The sequence below is a fragment of the Thalassophryne amazonica genome, chromosome 2, assembly GCF_902500255.1.
Source record: "Thalassophryne amazonica chromosome 2, fThaAma1.1, whole genome shotgun sequence".
In the NCBI taxonomy this organism is placed as follows: domain Eukaryota; kingdom Metazoa; phylum Chordata; class Actinopteri; order Batrachoidiformes; family Batrachoididae; genus Thalassophryne; species Thalassophryne amazonica.
In genome coordinates this window covers 9,330,151-9,346,433 of record NC_047104.1, presented here as the reverse complement: position 1 = coordinate 9,346,433, position 16,283 = coordinate 9,330,151, and the positions used below count along the sequence as shown (strand labels likewise).

Genomic DNA, 16,283 nt, shown 5'->3' with positions numbered 1-16,283 from the left:
TAGTTATAAAAAGTTTTGATTTTTTGTTGTTTTTGTTTGTTTGTTTGTTAGAGGAGAATAAAGATTCACTGAGATGTGTGAAGCACAATGAAACAAATATGTACATATATTATTTTTTGACATTTAAAGTTTTTTCCGGTTTATGTCACTTTTTGTTAGTAGTTTGGGAGGTCCCAGGACTGATACACCAAAAAACAAAACAAAACACGCATTCATTATTTTATACTAAATTTATATATAGGAATTTCACAGCAATCAAAGCACAAACAAAATAAGCTCCAATCATAAATGTCAATAATAATAAATACACTCCACAAAAATCTCAAATTTAATAGCTGATAATACAGGGAAAAATGTGTGATTCATACTCTGGAAAATACAGTAATCCTTAAATATATCATCATGCAGTACTTTGCAGTAAATAAGGAAAAAAACATTTTAACACCTATTTAACATCAGATTTGTAGAAAATTAAAATGACAAGAATTAGGCTCATGTTTGGGTTTAAAAATAACAATTTGAGCACATTGGGTAATTTGTAGTGTCAACTGGCTTTGTGTAATGTTGCCGTGAATCATTCAGGACAGCAGTAGATTCCCGTGTGAGTAAATATGTGCAGATTTTCCTGTGTGAAAGTGTACTTTTACAAAGGCCCATTAGGTGGCAGTGTTTGCCCAGTCATGGCCTGGTGAGGACAGCAGCTGGCACACTCTGGCCACACACACACTGTGATGTATTTCTGCTTGCGCCAGCTTTCTTAATGGTGCGCCATCACCTTTGCTCTAAGGTCAAGTAGATATAGAGAAATGCTCAAACATCCATCAGTGTCTTCCTCCGTTCCAAAAGGTCAGCTGGGTTCTAATTACAAGGCTGCTGTTTCCAGTTACAAACGCTATCCGAAACAGATACCGGGGCATACTGCGGACTCGATAGCTAGAATCCACTTCAACAGGTGACATCATAGACACTTGAACCTTCAGCTGTGATCACAGGTTTACGTACACTCATCGGGGACATGAGTCTGAGTGGTTTCTTTGAATTGTTCTCATTTCTGGGGAAGAATGAATGTTCAACTTCTTTAATAAGAAAAAAAACACCCCTGGGATTTCTGAAGGGAGCGTAGGGTCTAAATTACACTGAATATTTGATGACTTTGACTCAACGCTCTTTAAGACATTAACACGGAATCCTGGTTCAATATTTGGCTGCTCGTCTTTGCAGAATTGATTCACTTACATGTTGGTTTCTAGGCACAGACCTGGGCATGGGTTTTATTTTTGGCTGTACTAAAATGTTTTGGCCGAAGTCATAGTCAGAGATTCGGTCTGAATTTTCTTCTTTTTTGTGCGCACTTGATAGCCCAGAAATTAATTTTGTCTTTGTTGTGGTTTCGTTTTCCCATTCAACAGCTCGTATTCTGTGAATGTGAAACCTCTTTGCCCACAATGAGTGGAAATGATGCGAAAATTTGACCAACGCCAAAATGTATGCGCTGCTGGAGGAAATATGACTCAAAAGAGAAACACTTGAAGTGGCAAAACAGTGGTTTGGTTTTATATTCTTGGAATGAGGTTTTACTGTATTAAAACTAAATACTATTGAAGGTTTGTTTGTGGAACGTTGCAAGACACACTCAACATTATCTGGTGAAGTTCCGGAACCAAAAACCAAAGCTTTTACTATGATTTCCCTATATTTGCCCACTAAGATTGAAAAACCAAAGCTGTATTTGCGATTTCCCCATTTTCACTCTGAACCACAAACTAAAGTTTTAATTGCGATTTCCGCATTTTAACCCACTCTGAACCACAAACTAAAGTTTTAATTGCAGTTTCCCTATTTTCACACACTGTGAACCACAAACCAAAGTTATAATTGTGATTTTCCCCATCTTCACCCAATCTGAACCAAAACTCAAAGTTATAATTGCGATTTTCCCCATTTTTGCCTGCTCTGAACCACAAACCAAAGTTATAATTGCAGTTTCCCCATTTTCACTCAGTTTGAACCAAATCCAAAGTTTTAAATCCAAAGTTTTAATTGCAATTTACCTGTTTTCACCCACTGTGAACCACAAACCAGTTATATTGCGATTTTCTCCATTTTCACTCAATTTGAACCAAAATCCAAAGTTTTAAATCCAAAGTTTTAATTGCAGTTTCCCTATTTTCAACCACTGTGAATCACAAACCAAAGTTAGAATTGCAGTTTTCCCTATTTTCACCCAATCTGAACCAAATCCAAGTTTTAATTGCGATTCTCCATTTTCACCCACTTTGAACCACAAACCAAAGTTATAATTGCAATTTTTCCCATTTTTGCCCAATCTGAACCACAAACCATCATTATAATTGTGATTTTCCCCATTTTCGCCTATTCTTAACCACAAACCAAAGTTTTAATTGCGATTTCCCCATTTTCGCCCACTTTGAACCATAAACCGAAGTTTTAATTGCGATTTCCCCATTTTCGCCCACTTTGAACCACAAACCAAAGTTTTAATTGCAGTTTCCCTATTTTCACCCACTGTGAACCACAAACCATTATAATTGCAGTTTCCCTATTTTCACCCACTGTGAACCACAAACCAAAGTTAGAATTGTGATTTCCCCATTTTCACCCACTGTGAATCATAAACCAAAGTTTTAATTGCGATTTCCCCATTTTCATCCACTTTAAACCACAAACCAGTTATAATTGTGATTTTCCTTATTTTTGCCTAATCTGAACCACAAACCAAAGTTTTAATTGCAGTTTCCCTATTTTCACCCACTGTGAACCACAAATCAAAGTTTTAATTGCGATTTCCCCATTTTCACCCACTTTGAAACACAAATCAAAGTTTTAATTGCGATTTCCCTATTTTCGCCCACTTGGAACCACAAACCAAAGTTTTAATTGCAGTTCCCTATTTTCACCCATTGTGAACCACAAATCAAAGTTAAAATTGCAATTTTCACCATTTTTACCCAATCTGAACCAAAATCCAAAGTTGTAATTGCGATTTTCCCTTTTTCGCCCACTTTGAACCACAAACCGAAGTTTTAATTGTAGTTTCCCCATTTTCACCCAATCTGAACCAAAATCCAAAGTTTTAATTGCGATTTCTCTATTTTCACCCACTGTGAACCACAAACCAGTTATAATTGCAGTTTCCCTATTTTCATCCACTGTGAATCACAAACCAGTTATAATTGCAGTTTCCCTATTTTCACCCCCTGTGAACCACAAACCAAAGTTAAAATTGCGATTTCCCCATTTTCATCCACTTTGAACCACAAACCAAAGTTATAATTGTGATTTTCCCAATTTTTGCCTAATCTGAACCACAAACCAAACTTTTAATTGCAGTTTCCCTATTTTCACCCACTGTGAACCACAAATCAAAGTTTTAATTGCGATTTCTCCATTTTTGCCCACTTGGAACCACAAACCAAAGTTTTAATTGCAGTTTCCCCATTTTCATCCACTTTGAACCACAAACCAAAGTTATAATTGTGATTTTCCCCATTTTTGCCTAATCTGAACCACAAACCAGTTTTAATTGCAGTTTCCCTATTTTCACCCACTGTGAACCACAAACCAGTTATAATTGCAGTTTCCCTATTTTCACCCACTGTGAACCACAAACCAAAGTTAGAATTGTGATTTCCCCATTTTCACCCACTGTGAATCATAAACCAAAGTTTTAATTGCGATTTCCCCATTTTCATCCACTTTGAACCACAAACCAAAGTTATAATTGTGATTTTCCTTATTTTTGCCTAATCTGAACCACAAACCAAAGTTTTAATTGCAGTTTCCCTATTTTCAACCACTGTGAACCACAAATCAAAGCTTTAATTGCGATTTCCCCATTTTCACCCACTTTCAAACACAAATCAAAGTTTTAATTGCGATTTCCCTATTTTCGCCCACTTGGAACCACAAACCAAAGTTTTAATTGCAGTTTCCCTATTTTCACCCACTGTGAACCACAAATCAAAAGTTAAAATTGCAAATTTTTTTCCATTTTTACCCAATCTGAACCAAAATCCAAAGTTGTAATTGCGATGTTCCCTTTTTTGCCCACTTTGAACCACAAACCGAAGTTTTAATTGTAGTTTCCCCATTTTCACCCAATCTGAACCAAAATCCAAAGTTTTAATTGCAATTTCCCTATTTTCACCCACTGTGAACCACAAACCAGTTATAATTGCAGTTTCCCTATTTTCATCCACTGTGAATCACAAACCAAATTTTTTTTCACCCACTGTGAACCACAAACCAGTTATAATTGCAGTTTCCCTATTTTCACCCACTGTGAACCACAAACCAAAGTTAGTATTGCGATTTCCCCATTTTCATCCACTTTGAACCACAAACCAAAGTTATAATTGTGATTTTCCCCCATTTTTGCCTAATCTGAACCACAAACCAAACTTTTAATTGCAGTTTCCCTATTTTCACCCACTGTGAACCACAAATCAAAGTTTTGATTGCGATTTCTCCATTTTCGCCCACTTGGAACCACAAACCAAAGTTTTAATTGCAGTTTCCCTATTTTCACCCACTGTGAACCACAAACCAAAGTTAGAATTGCGATTTTCACCATTTTTACCCAATCTGAACCAAAGTCCAAAGTTGTAATTGCGATTTTCCCTTTGTCGCCCACTTTGAACCACAAACCGAAGTTTTAATTGTAGTTTCCCCATTTTCACCCAATCTGAACCAAAATCCAAAGTTTTAATTGCGATTTCCCTATTTTCACCCACTGTGAACCACAAACCAGTTATAATTGCACTTTCCCTATTTTCACCCACTGTCAATCACAAACCAAAGTTTTAATTGCGATTTCCCCGTTTTCACCCACTTTGAACCACAAACCAAAGTTATAATTGGAATTTTTCCCATTTTCGCCAAACCAGAACTACAAACCAAAGTATTAATTGTGATTCTCCCTATTTTCGCCTAATCTGAACCACAAACCAAAGTTAGAATTGTGATTTTCCCCATTTGTGCCCACTCGGAACCACAAACCAAAGTTTTAATTGCAGTTTCCCTGTTTTTACCCACTGTGAACCACAAACCAGTTATAATTGCGATTTCCCCATTTTCACCCAATCTGAATCAAAATCCAAAGTTTTAATTGCGATTTCCCCTTTTTTGTCTACTTTGAACCACAAACCGAAGTTTTAATTGCAGTTTCCCTATTTTCACCCACTGTGAATCACAAACCAAAGTTTTAATTGTGATTTCCCCATTTTCACCCACTTTGAACCACAAACCAAAGTTGTAATTGCAATTTTTCCCATTTTCACCCAATGTGAACCACAAACCAAAGTTATAATTGCAATTTTTCCCATTTTTGCCTAATCTGAACCACAAACCAGTTATAATTGCAATTTTTCCCATTTTCACCAAATCTGAACCAAAATCCAAAGTTAAAATTGTGATTTCCCACATTTTTGCCCATTCTGAATCAAAATCCAAAGTTATAATTGTGATGTCCCTATTTTTGCCCAGTGGAAGATTGATGGCATGACAATTTGATCGATGGAAGCAGAGAATCATTCAGCTGTCAAACACACGTGTCACTGTAGCACACCACCTTTTTAGCCTTAGTCTCAGTCTGTTGTCCTTAATAGTGCTTCATAAAACAAGGACCTGATGTTTTCAAAGATGCTGAGATCAAGACTTTGGGATGGCCATTCTAAAAGCTCAGCACGAGTCTGGTTTGTCCATTTCACTGCTGGCTTTGATGTCTTTGGGGTCTTTGTGCTGTTGGGACTCCCAGCTGTGTCCCTGCTTAATCAGTTTATCTGATGATGTGAGGTTTTGCTGATATATTCTGAGATAGTCTTAAGCCATTATTCTGTCCACTTTGTACAGAAAACTGTTCCACCGGCACCACCAGAGATGTCGTCATTCTAAATGCATATAGGCACTTGAGCCGTGGCGCCGCTGTGACACACATACACCACCTCTAGTTTGAAATGTGCACCAGGCGACAGTTTATATTCTAGGTCAGGGAAGTGAAAAGACAGCTTTTGATTCCGTTTTCAGTCACATTCCTGAAGTGCCTCTGAGCAAGGCCCTGAATGTGCAGCTGTACTTCTCGGTTAAATAAAACTTGTATAAGGTGTGAGTTTGCAAAAAGTCACTAATGACTGGATTTATTACGTTCTAGTTGTGGCAAGTCTCAGAAATGTCCACGTACTTGTCAAGTCACTTTTGCAGCATAATCCAGTTTTCCAGTGTCCAGTAATGTGCGCACTATTTTATCAGAGTGCTTCCAAATAGACTGCTGCTATAACTGTAAGTCAGCCTCAGGCGAGGCCTTTTTTGTTTTCCTCACAGAAAGCAGCGGAGAGCACGATGAATACTTAGTGCGTCCGGGATACAACATTGATTTGTTCTCTTTTGTGCTCCAGTGTACCTGCACACAGTATCAATTTGGAAAGTTATCAACCCACAAACTGCAGAATAACAAGAGTATCAGCCAAAAGACAACAAAACAGTAACTCTGTGCACTTTCACTGAGGCCACTGACGAGCATTTATTAAATGGCAAAAAAGAAACTTGGGCAACAGATCGGGGGGGGGGGGGGGGGGGGGGGGGGTAAATGAAGACTACAACAGCTCTTCAGACCCCTATCATTCTGGGATTTCCCATCTGTCGAACTACAATAAGGATCTGTCAAGGACGAAGTGTTTGTCGGTGTACGATGACATTACCATGCGCAGGCATTTCTAGATTTGATTGTTGTGTAGATTTTTGTAAGGGAATCGAACAAGGGACAGTCTTCCTCACCACTGAGGGATTGTCACAGCGACTTAAAAAATGTGGAAAAATGCATAGAGGAAATATGTCGGATTGTTACTGTCATTGGGCTTTCTTCTTAATCCAGGTTTTAAAGCCCTCAACTTCATGGATAATGTGCTTCGTCATGTGCTTGCTCAGCGGGGTTGACAAGGTTAGACCTTAGCTATGTGAAGCACCTTGAGGCAGCTTCATTGTTATATGATGATGTATAAATAAATTCTCGGCAGTGACATTCATGTCTCTGGATCTTCAGACTTTGACGTCAAGAGCCACCTGGGCAGATCTTGTATAGTAATGAGGTGTTTGATGATGCAGATATCTTTGCAGGAAAATGAAGGTCCAAGTATTCCGGGTCCTAATGCTTCCTGTGTTATTATGCTTGTAAGACTTGGACTCAAACCAATATCCTAAGGAGATGACGCTTTGGTACTCTGTTTCTATAGAGGATCCTTGGGTACCCCTGGAATGACTATGTTTGAAATGCTATGTTTGTGACATTTAGAGGCACGTATAGCACACGCCATTACCCACCACATAGTTGCAGGCATTTTACAGGGTGTGGAGAGTGTTCTGGTCATGTTCCAAACACTTTCCATTCAGCTTCACTTGTCGTACGGTCACCACAGACAAGCCGTGCACACGAGAGAGGGGCTGGAAAGCACCAGTCAAGTCTGGGAGCATGCGCTAGTGCTCCGCTTTGCCACTTCCATGACACCACAGGAACGCCTTGGGTCCTGGATGGCAACCACCAGGGCAAACAAAGCATCAGGAAACCACAAGGTTGCTCACATGTTCCAAATCTCTAATGAAACAGGAGGTAAAGAAATAAAGCTGATAAAACTCTGGATGATTTGCAGGTTAAACACATTACATGAAATGCCACTGTACGCTTCACAGAAACGGCAAGCACACACCGATCTCTGGACACCATCCAGCATGGAGGATACTAGCAGCTGGAGAAGATCATCTTTCACCCGATGCAGTAGATAGATGGTTGCTTTGGAGAGGTGCGGATGGACCAGTCGTCTGCTTGTGAGATTACCATCCAAGACCCAAAGTGATTCTGTGATGTCGTTGATGTGGCAGTGCATGTTCTCAGGCATGACGACTTGCAAAGAGGAACATGTCGGCCTAAGACAGTTAATGTGTTTATGTATGGTTTGTTCCTGATTTTTTTTTTTTCTGTCTTCCAGATGTTGTAGTTGTGATTTTGCCACCACCAACATGAATAGCTTGAAGAGCCACATGAGGAAGCACCCCGGGGAGCACCAGGCTGTTCAGCTTTTGGAGCAATATCGGTGAGGAACACAACGTGTGCGTATTCACTGCAGAGCATAAGCCCAGGATTCTGTAAGTAAGAACAAAGTTTACACCCTTACAATCTGTGCTTCTGACACCTGACTTAATTGGCGATTGATCGAACTGCTTTCATCCAGAATGAAGTTCTGGTAAAGGCATGTAGAGAGGAGGTCCAAGGAATAGGTACCAGGTAGAGGACTGACTGCTGGTGTTCTTTTTGAAATGCATCATGGGGAAGCATGAACTAAAACAGGAGGAGTTTCTGATGGTATTTGTTGATCTGGAGAAGGCTTATGATCTACACCAAGTGGTTTGGACTTGCCTGGAGAAACCTCAACCCTAGATAGGACCAGTATCTTAGTAATGTACAAGATCTTTTACCAGAGGTTTGTCTTTAACCCCATTTTGATCTGGTTATGGTATTACGATTCATGCATTTTTTTGCAGATGATATCATGTTGTGGAGCAGCAGAAGGGAGGAAGTTCACAGAATTAATAAGAGTTCTGCAGCCCGAATATTCTACAGGTGGAGTGTGGATAGAACAGCTGTGATGATTGAAATATTAAGAGTAAATCCTTTCTGGGCCATGAGTCCCAAAGGGCTGATGCTGAACTCTGGTTACTGTACCGTAAAAGAGTCCCCCTGAATGGAATGCTAGTCCATTGCAGGTCTGAGGCTGGTACCCATTTAGAGTTGGGTGGACTGGGGTGATCCAGTTGAAGTGTCTTGTCCAAGGATACAAGCTTGGTTTCCGTATGAGATTTGCATAAAGATTTAGAGATATTTTCCGAATATCGACAGAACACTGGCAGAATGGCAGCATTTCCACTGGCTGACAGAATGAGACTGCAGGGTTTGATCCTCTTGCAAGAACTGTAATTTCAATAGCGATGGTGATGGGTGGGGAGGCCTGCTACATATTGCTGTTTTTTTTTTTTTTTTTTTTTTTTTATTTCCCAAGTTCAGTATTTCCATAACATAATCTCTTATAAGTTTTAAGAAGCTGTCTTCTCTTACTTCATCCATGAGTAGCGCCACGTGTATCTTAAAATGTCATATGACCTATAACTGCATGGAGGGTATTGTCATCTTGCATGATGTCTGTCCAACACATAAACATTTTTGTTTTGTGATGATAACTGAAGAACTGCTTGGAGATTGATTTGAAAGTTGTACGATACGTCCAAGTTGTGTACAGGAAGATGCTTATCAAAATTCAGATCTGTCATTTATTTTGCTAATGGTAACTAAAGATCTGCTAGAGGTCTGAAATTTCTGTGGTAGTTCTCTCGTGACATCAGGAAGACATGTAAGGCTAGCACTCCCCCAACCAAGATGGCTGCTGACGGCCAATCATATTCCATTGGTTAACTCCAAACGCTGTCACGGATCATCACTATGTTTTTGCTGTCGATGTTCAGGCTAGGTTTCTCCACAAGCCTATTAGTTTTAGTTGTGCTCCTCTATCCAATATGGCCACCTCAGCTGCCATCTTGAGTTTTCATTTTGTGCATTAACTCAAAAATACCATGACTGATCATCGCGGTTTTTGGTGGGGATGTTCATGTTAGGTAATACACATGGATCTTTTCAGTCATTCCAATTCAGACATCTGACACCTTGAACTAAAGGAGGGGCTGAGGGGTACTGCTCGCAACTTTGAAGCTACTTTTTGAAAGACATTAACCAATTACATTAAGTGTATTTTCAATGCTTCAAATTGTGCACTTTGGAGGATAATGGAAACCCCTCTGTAGTCGGGTAGCCTCAAGTGGACATACCTGAAATCAGATCCCTGATCCCTAAGTGACCTGCTCTGCTTTGAAAAATCCACATGAGAGTTAATGTATGGGGCTGAGACATGGGTGGTGGAGGGAGTGCAGGAGAAGAAGTTGGGCATGTGAGAAATGAGGATGCTGAGGTTTCTTGATGTGTGCAGCTATAAAACTGGACAGAACAAGAAATATTAAACATCAAAGAAAAAGTGGAGTAAGGTGGTTTGGATGTGAGATGAAGCAATAAACGGGTGACAAAGGAAGATTAAGGTAGGTTGATCAGAGATATTGGCCCCATATACACGAGAAAAAAAAAAAGATTTAATAATCTCACTTAAGTAGATGCACGTTAAGTAAAGGTCACAGGTGTAGTCGGTGGTGTGTAGTCATACAGGATATTTAGTTTCAGTGTCTTCTTTTACGTTTTGTTGGCTGTTAAACGTGCGATCAGGCTTTAATCCCAAATGTAGGAATGTGAGCCGCTTTCATTAATTTGAATAGTACATAATATCATGATCTGTGATTTTCTTAATTTTGACAAATGCCTTCACCAGCGCACTGTAAATCCTATTTCCTCTTGCTCTGCTTGTTTGTCTTTGAGGCTCAGCCTCCGTGGTGGAGGCTCAAGTCGGAATGATGTCACTTGATAGAAAGCAGTAACGGGATTAGTCAGACCTCAGCACACATATTAAATCACTTAGCCTTGAGCCGCTCTCGCTGTATTGCTCGTCATCTCTTCTCTCCCTTCAAACCACTTTTGCAGGTGCTTGCTGTGCGGATACGTGTGCAGCCATCCGCCGTCGCTGAAATCCCACATGTGGAAGCACGCCGGGGACAAGAACTACAACTACGAGCAAGTTAACAAAGCCATTAACGAGGCCATGTCCCAGAGCAGCCGGTAAACGCACACAACAAACAGACGTTCCAATGACCGGACGGACATTAGCTGGTTACGGCCTCCATGTGACGAGCCTCACATGTCCACTGTCCAAGAGAAAATGATGAAAAAAAAGCACAAAATGGAAAGATGATGATTTTTGACACAGTTTAACATGAGATTTTACACACATACTAGTGGTCATGTGCATGCCTCGCCACCTACAGGCCTATGTCGGTTATTTTTAGAGGTCCCATCTTAGATATAGTAAATATTTGTAAAACTACATTAAAAATGGTTGTTGGGTGCTTGGTTTGGGTTATGGAAACCACTGGCTTTGGTGCCTTTGATGGTGAGGAACGGTTTATTGACCTCGACTTCACAGATGATGCTGTGATGTTTGCTGAATCAATGGATACTCTGATTGCAGCACTTGAGAAGCTGAGTGAGGAATCAGAGTGTCTGGGTTTGGGATTATCCTGGATCAAGACTAAGATCCAGGCTTTTAACGACTTTCTGTGTCACCATCTGTATGTGGTGAAAGTGTTGAACTTGTAGAGAAATTTCACTTATCTCAGCGGTGACATTCATGTCTCTGGGACCTCGGACTTTGAGATCCAGAGACGCCTGGAAAGGTCTTTTTGAGTCATGAGGTAAAAGGTCAGAGGTGTTTGGTGACGCAGGTTATCTTTGCAGGAGAACAAAGGTCCAATTCTTTCAGGTTCTGGTGCTTCCTGACTTGCTGAATGGTTTGTGAGACTCGGACACGAACGGGTGACCTAAGGCGACAGCTGGATGCCTTTGGTACCAGGTCTCTGGAGGATCCTTGGGTACCATTGGAATGACTTTGTGTCAGTTGAGCGGTTACTTGGGGATAAAAAAAGATGAGGAGGATCACTTGGATTGTGAGTGAACATGAGCTATGATGTTTAGACCATGTGGTTTGTTTTTCTGGAAACAATCCAGCACACAGGTGCCTCAGTGCAACATTACCAAGTTAGTGATGTTCTCACTAGATTTAGTGACTTCTTGACCTTCCCCCAACCTCACTCCACAAAAAAGCAAACAAAATAAATTAAGCTTCAAGAGAACATGCCTTTCGGCTTCCCGCCATACACAAATTAGACGTGAATATGTTATGATGTAATCTGGTGGCTTTCAACAACAGTTTAGAGAGCCAATAGTGACTTATGTAGGGGTATTTTTTTTTCTGTCATCTTAAATATGATTATATAGTTATCGATCGCATCATATATGTTAAAGAAGGGTCTGTATGTTGGGAGTAATTTGACACCAAAAGAAAGACCATATAAACTGTTTATGGTGGCTCAAGTCCTGATGTGAGTTTTATTTCTGGGAGCCCAAAGAATTATTGTTCATTTAGGTTCTTAGGTTTTTCTTTCATTCTGGTTGCCAGCATCAAAATGAAGCGTACAGTAGTGTTCAGAATTATAGTAGTGCTATGTGACTACAAAGATTAATCCAGGTTTTGAGTATATTTCTTATTGTTAGATGGGAAACAAGGTACCAGTAGATTCAGTAGATTCTCACAAATCCAACAAGACCAAGCATTCATGATATGCACACTCTTAAGGCTATGAAACTGGGCTATTAGTAAAAAAAAAAGTAGAAAAGGGGGTGTTCACAATAATAGTAGTGTGGCATTCAGTCAGTGAGTTTGTCAATTTTGTGGAACAAACAGGTGTGAATCAGGTGTCCCCTATTTAAGGATGAAGCCAGCACCTGTTGAACATGCTTTTCTCTTTGAAAGCCTGAGGAAAATGGGACGTTCAAGACATTGTTCAGAAGAACAGCGTAGTTTGATTAAAAAGTTGATTGGAGAGGGGAAAACTTATACGCAGGTGCAAAAAATTATAGGCTGTTCATCTACAATGATCTCCAATGCATTAAAATGGACAACCAGAGACACGTGGAATAAAACAGAAAACAACCATCAAAACGGATAGAAGAATAACCAGAATGGCAAAGGCTCAGCCATTGATCAGCTCCAGGATGATCAAAGACAGTCTGGAGTTACCTGTAAGTGCTGTGACAGACGCCTGTGTGAAGGTAATTTATTTGCAAGAATCCCACGCAAAGTCCCTCTGTTAAATAAAAGACAATGCAGAAGAGGTTACAATTTGCCAAAGAACACATCAACTAGCCTAAAGAGAAATGGAGGAATATTTTGTGGACTGATGAGAGTAAAATTGTTCTTTTTGGGACCAAGGGCCGCAGACAGTTTGTGAGACGACCCCCAAACTCTGAATTCAAGTCACAGTGAAGACAGTGAAGCATGGATGGTGCAAGCATCATGATATGGGCATGTTTCTCCTACTATGGTGTTGGCCCTATATATCGCATACCAGGAATCATGGATCAGTTTGGATATGTCAAAATACTTGAAGAGGTCATGCCCTTGAAATGGGTGTTTCAACAAGACAATGACCCCAAGCACACTAGTAAACGAGCAAAATCTTGGTTTCACACCAGCAAAATTAATGCCTCGCAGATGTGAAGAAATCATGAAAAACTGTGGTTATACAACTAAATACTAGCTGAGTGATTCACAGGATTGCCGAAAAAGCAGTTTGAACATAATTGTTTTGAGTTTGTAGCGTCAACAGCAGATGCTACTATTATTGTGAACACCCCCTTTTCTACTTTTTTTTTTACTAGTAGCCCAATTTCATAGCCTTAAGAGTTTGCATATCATGAATGCTTGGTCTTGTTGGATTTGTGAGAATCTACTGAATCTATTGGTACCTTGTTTCCCATGTAACAATAAGAAATATACTCAAAACCTGGATTAGTCTTTTTAGTCACATAGCACTACTATTATACTGAACACTGCTGTATGTGGCCACATACGGCCACCTCCAGAAGAAACTGCACACCCACTGTCTGGCTACTCTGAGTGCTTTTAAGTAGAAAATCCACATTTTCAGAAAGCCACTTTTATGTCACTGTAGCGCCTTTCCAGGCAACTGGGGGGGGGGGGGGCACTATCTATTTATATAGGGCCAAAACACAACACAAGTCACCCCAAGGTGCTTCACAAGGGTCAGGTCTAACCTTACCAAACCCCCTTGGCAAGTATGTAGGCAATAATGGTCAGGAAAAACTCCCTTGGGCTTTTTTGATTGTAGGAAGAAACTTCAAGCAGACAAGACTCACAGGGGTGGCTATCTGCTTTGGCCAAACAGACAATAACAAAGGCCAATAAAGTATAACAGAGAAATGTCCAATGTGCCCAAGAGAGATGATGGAACCAAGCATCAAGGCACTTGTCAGTTCCAGTGGTTATAATTACCAATGGAGAGGCAGTAAAAGTCTACAACCAGCAGTTCCAAAAGTCTCCCAGGCTCCAAAATGTGGCCCCAGGCTGACTCCATGCTGCAGAATGAGTCCAGTAAAGATAAGTCCAGGCTTGATTACGTTGCACTCAGCACTGCACCTCAAACAGAGACAGAGCAGAAATCAGTCAGCCAACGCGAATAACTTCCAGAACATTTCTCAGCAATAAAGTAATAAACAGTTAATGTGCCAATGAGACATTTATTTTTGCTGATTTGTCACTCAGAATCTATCACAATAGACAAAAACTAATCTGTAATAGCAGATTGGACAGACGCTTGGTTTTTGGTGAGGGTGAGTACTTTTTATTGTGCTACATTCTAACATAGTAGTTAGTTGTGTGTTCACAGACCCAACACTCACCGTAAGTGCTGAAATTGCTGGGTTGAGGCATTTGTGTGCACGTTCTCAGCACTGTTCCACCAGAATCACCCCTACATGGGCACTTGGCCCCAGTGTACTTTGTGTTTAAGGTGGCATTAAATTTGGTTAAATTTATGCTCCCTCTTGGTGTTTTCTTTAAGTCCTCATTCTGTCTTCTCCTCAGTGCTCCTCAGAAGGTGGAGTTGGTGGCTGAGTGGCCTGTGGTGTCCCAGGCTTCAGTGGACAAAAGCATGGGACAGAAGGAACCAATGCCCACATCAAGACAGGCAGCTGGTGTGGCAGTGGAAGGCTCGGTATGCTTTTCTCCAGCCAACACAGACTCTTCACAGCGACCCAGTGAAGACCAAGGTCTCCAGGGTAAGGACCTTGCACAGATTCAGGCACAGGGCCGACCGCATCCTGGCCACGTACCTGTCTCAGGGCCAGGCCTGGAGTACTGCATGCTTCTCTTTTGCTGCTGTATCTGTGGGTTTGAGTCCACCAGTAAAGAGCGGCTGATAGAGCACATGAAGGAGCATGAGGGAGACATCATCAGCATCATCCTGAACAAGGAGCAACCACCAGAACCACAGTTGAGCCTCCAAACCGCAGAGTGAGACCGCCCACTCTTTGTCCAGGTCTTGTCCGTCTAGGCTTTTAATAAGCATTTCAATATTGATGTTTCTTACCTCGAGGTGATTGTGCTTTTTTTTTTTTTTCTTTGTGGTAGTATCATTTCACTCCTGCTGCAGTGAAACCTGTTCTTCAGGTGCCATTATTTTTTTCAGAATATTTTCTCTCTTGACGGGAAGGCAATAATTTCAAAGTTTCTCGGCTGAGCTGGTGTTCCAATACATGCATCTTGAAGACTTTTCTTTCATATTTGTGATACGCATCCAGTGCAGGAGAACTGTGGCATAGTTTGACAAATAAGAGATAAATGTGTTTATCGGGCCGGCACTTTGGCTTCAATGACAAACCCAAATAGGATTTTAACTCTACAGGGACAGTCCTTACCTCACAAAACCATCTAATCCCTCATATAAAATGGAAAACTATTTTTTCCAGTCTAATTCATATGTTGACCGTAAGGCAGCTCTTTTACGGCTACTGTAACATTTGATGTATTTAATCTAGTGCAGTGGTGACTCAAGCGTTCAGTAGTTGCGGGGAGAATGTTCCAAGTCTTTGAGTTTGTGCATGCCAATGGGCATCGTTCGTAAGTTGACTATGATTTAATATTTATCATTTTTATGCATGTTTGTGTCCGTTACGCCATTTATATGTTCACAGCTCTTGTTTGTAATTCAAATTTTTAATGTTGTTTTCTTGAGTAGTGGCTTGTAAGGGATGAAGGATGTGTTGGTTCTCAAAGGACGTATACAAGAAAACCAGAGGGAAGTAGATGATGTGCGATGTTTGCAGCATGCTTAACGTTTGGTTTGGTTAGCCATGCGTATCTGCAAAAGGAAAGTTGAGAAGAGACGTGGGATAGTCCGTTTTAAGCCTGTTATTTTAATTGAATGGTGCCTAATGTTTCAGAAATATTTATTGAAACAGTTCCCACTGTTTTCACTTTTGATTTATGGTTTGACACTTGCTTAAGAAGTAAAATTCCATTTATTTACACAGCGCCAAATCATGTTACTTCAAGAAGCTATACTGTGCCTCCAGAAAGTATTCACAACGCTTCACTTTTTCCACATTTTATGTTACAGCCTTATTCCAAAATTTATGAAGTTCATTTTTCCCTCAGAATTGTACACACAATACCCCATAATAACAATGTGAAAAAAATTATATATAT

At 40.4% G+C, this 16,283-nt stretch overlaps 1 protein-coding gene across 1 annotated transcript in view; it reads left to right on the top strand.

Annotated features, from left to right (window-relative positions):
• Positions 1-16,015, top strand: part of znf507 (zinc finger protein 507) — a 31,120-nt gene extending 15,105 nt beyond the window's left edge. The window contains 3 exon segments of the mRNA XM_034183572.1: positions 7,998-8,102; positions 10,643-10,777; positions 14,661-16,015. Coding sequence (XP_034039463.1) covers positions 7,998-8,102; positions 10,643-10,777; positions 14,661-15,093 — 673 coding nt within the window. The 3' untranslated portion in view covers positions 15,094-16,015.
• Positions 16,016-16,283: the final 268 nt, after the last annotated feature.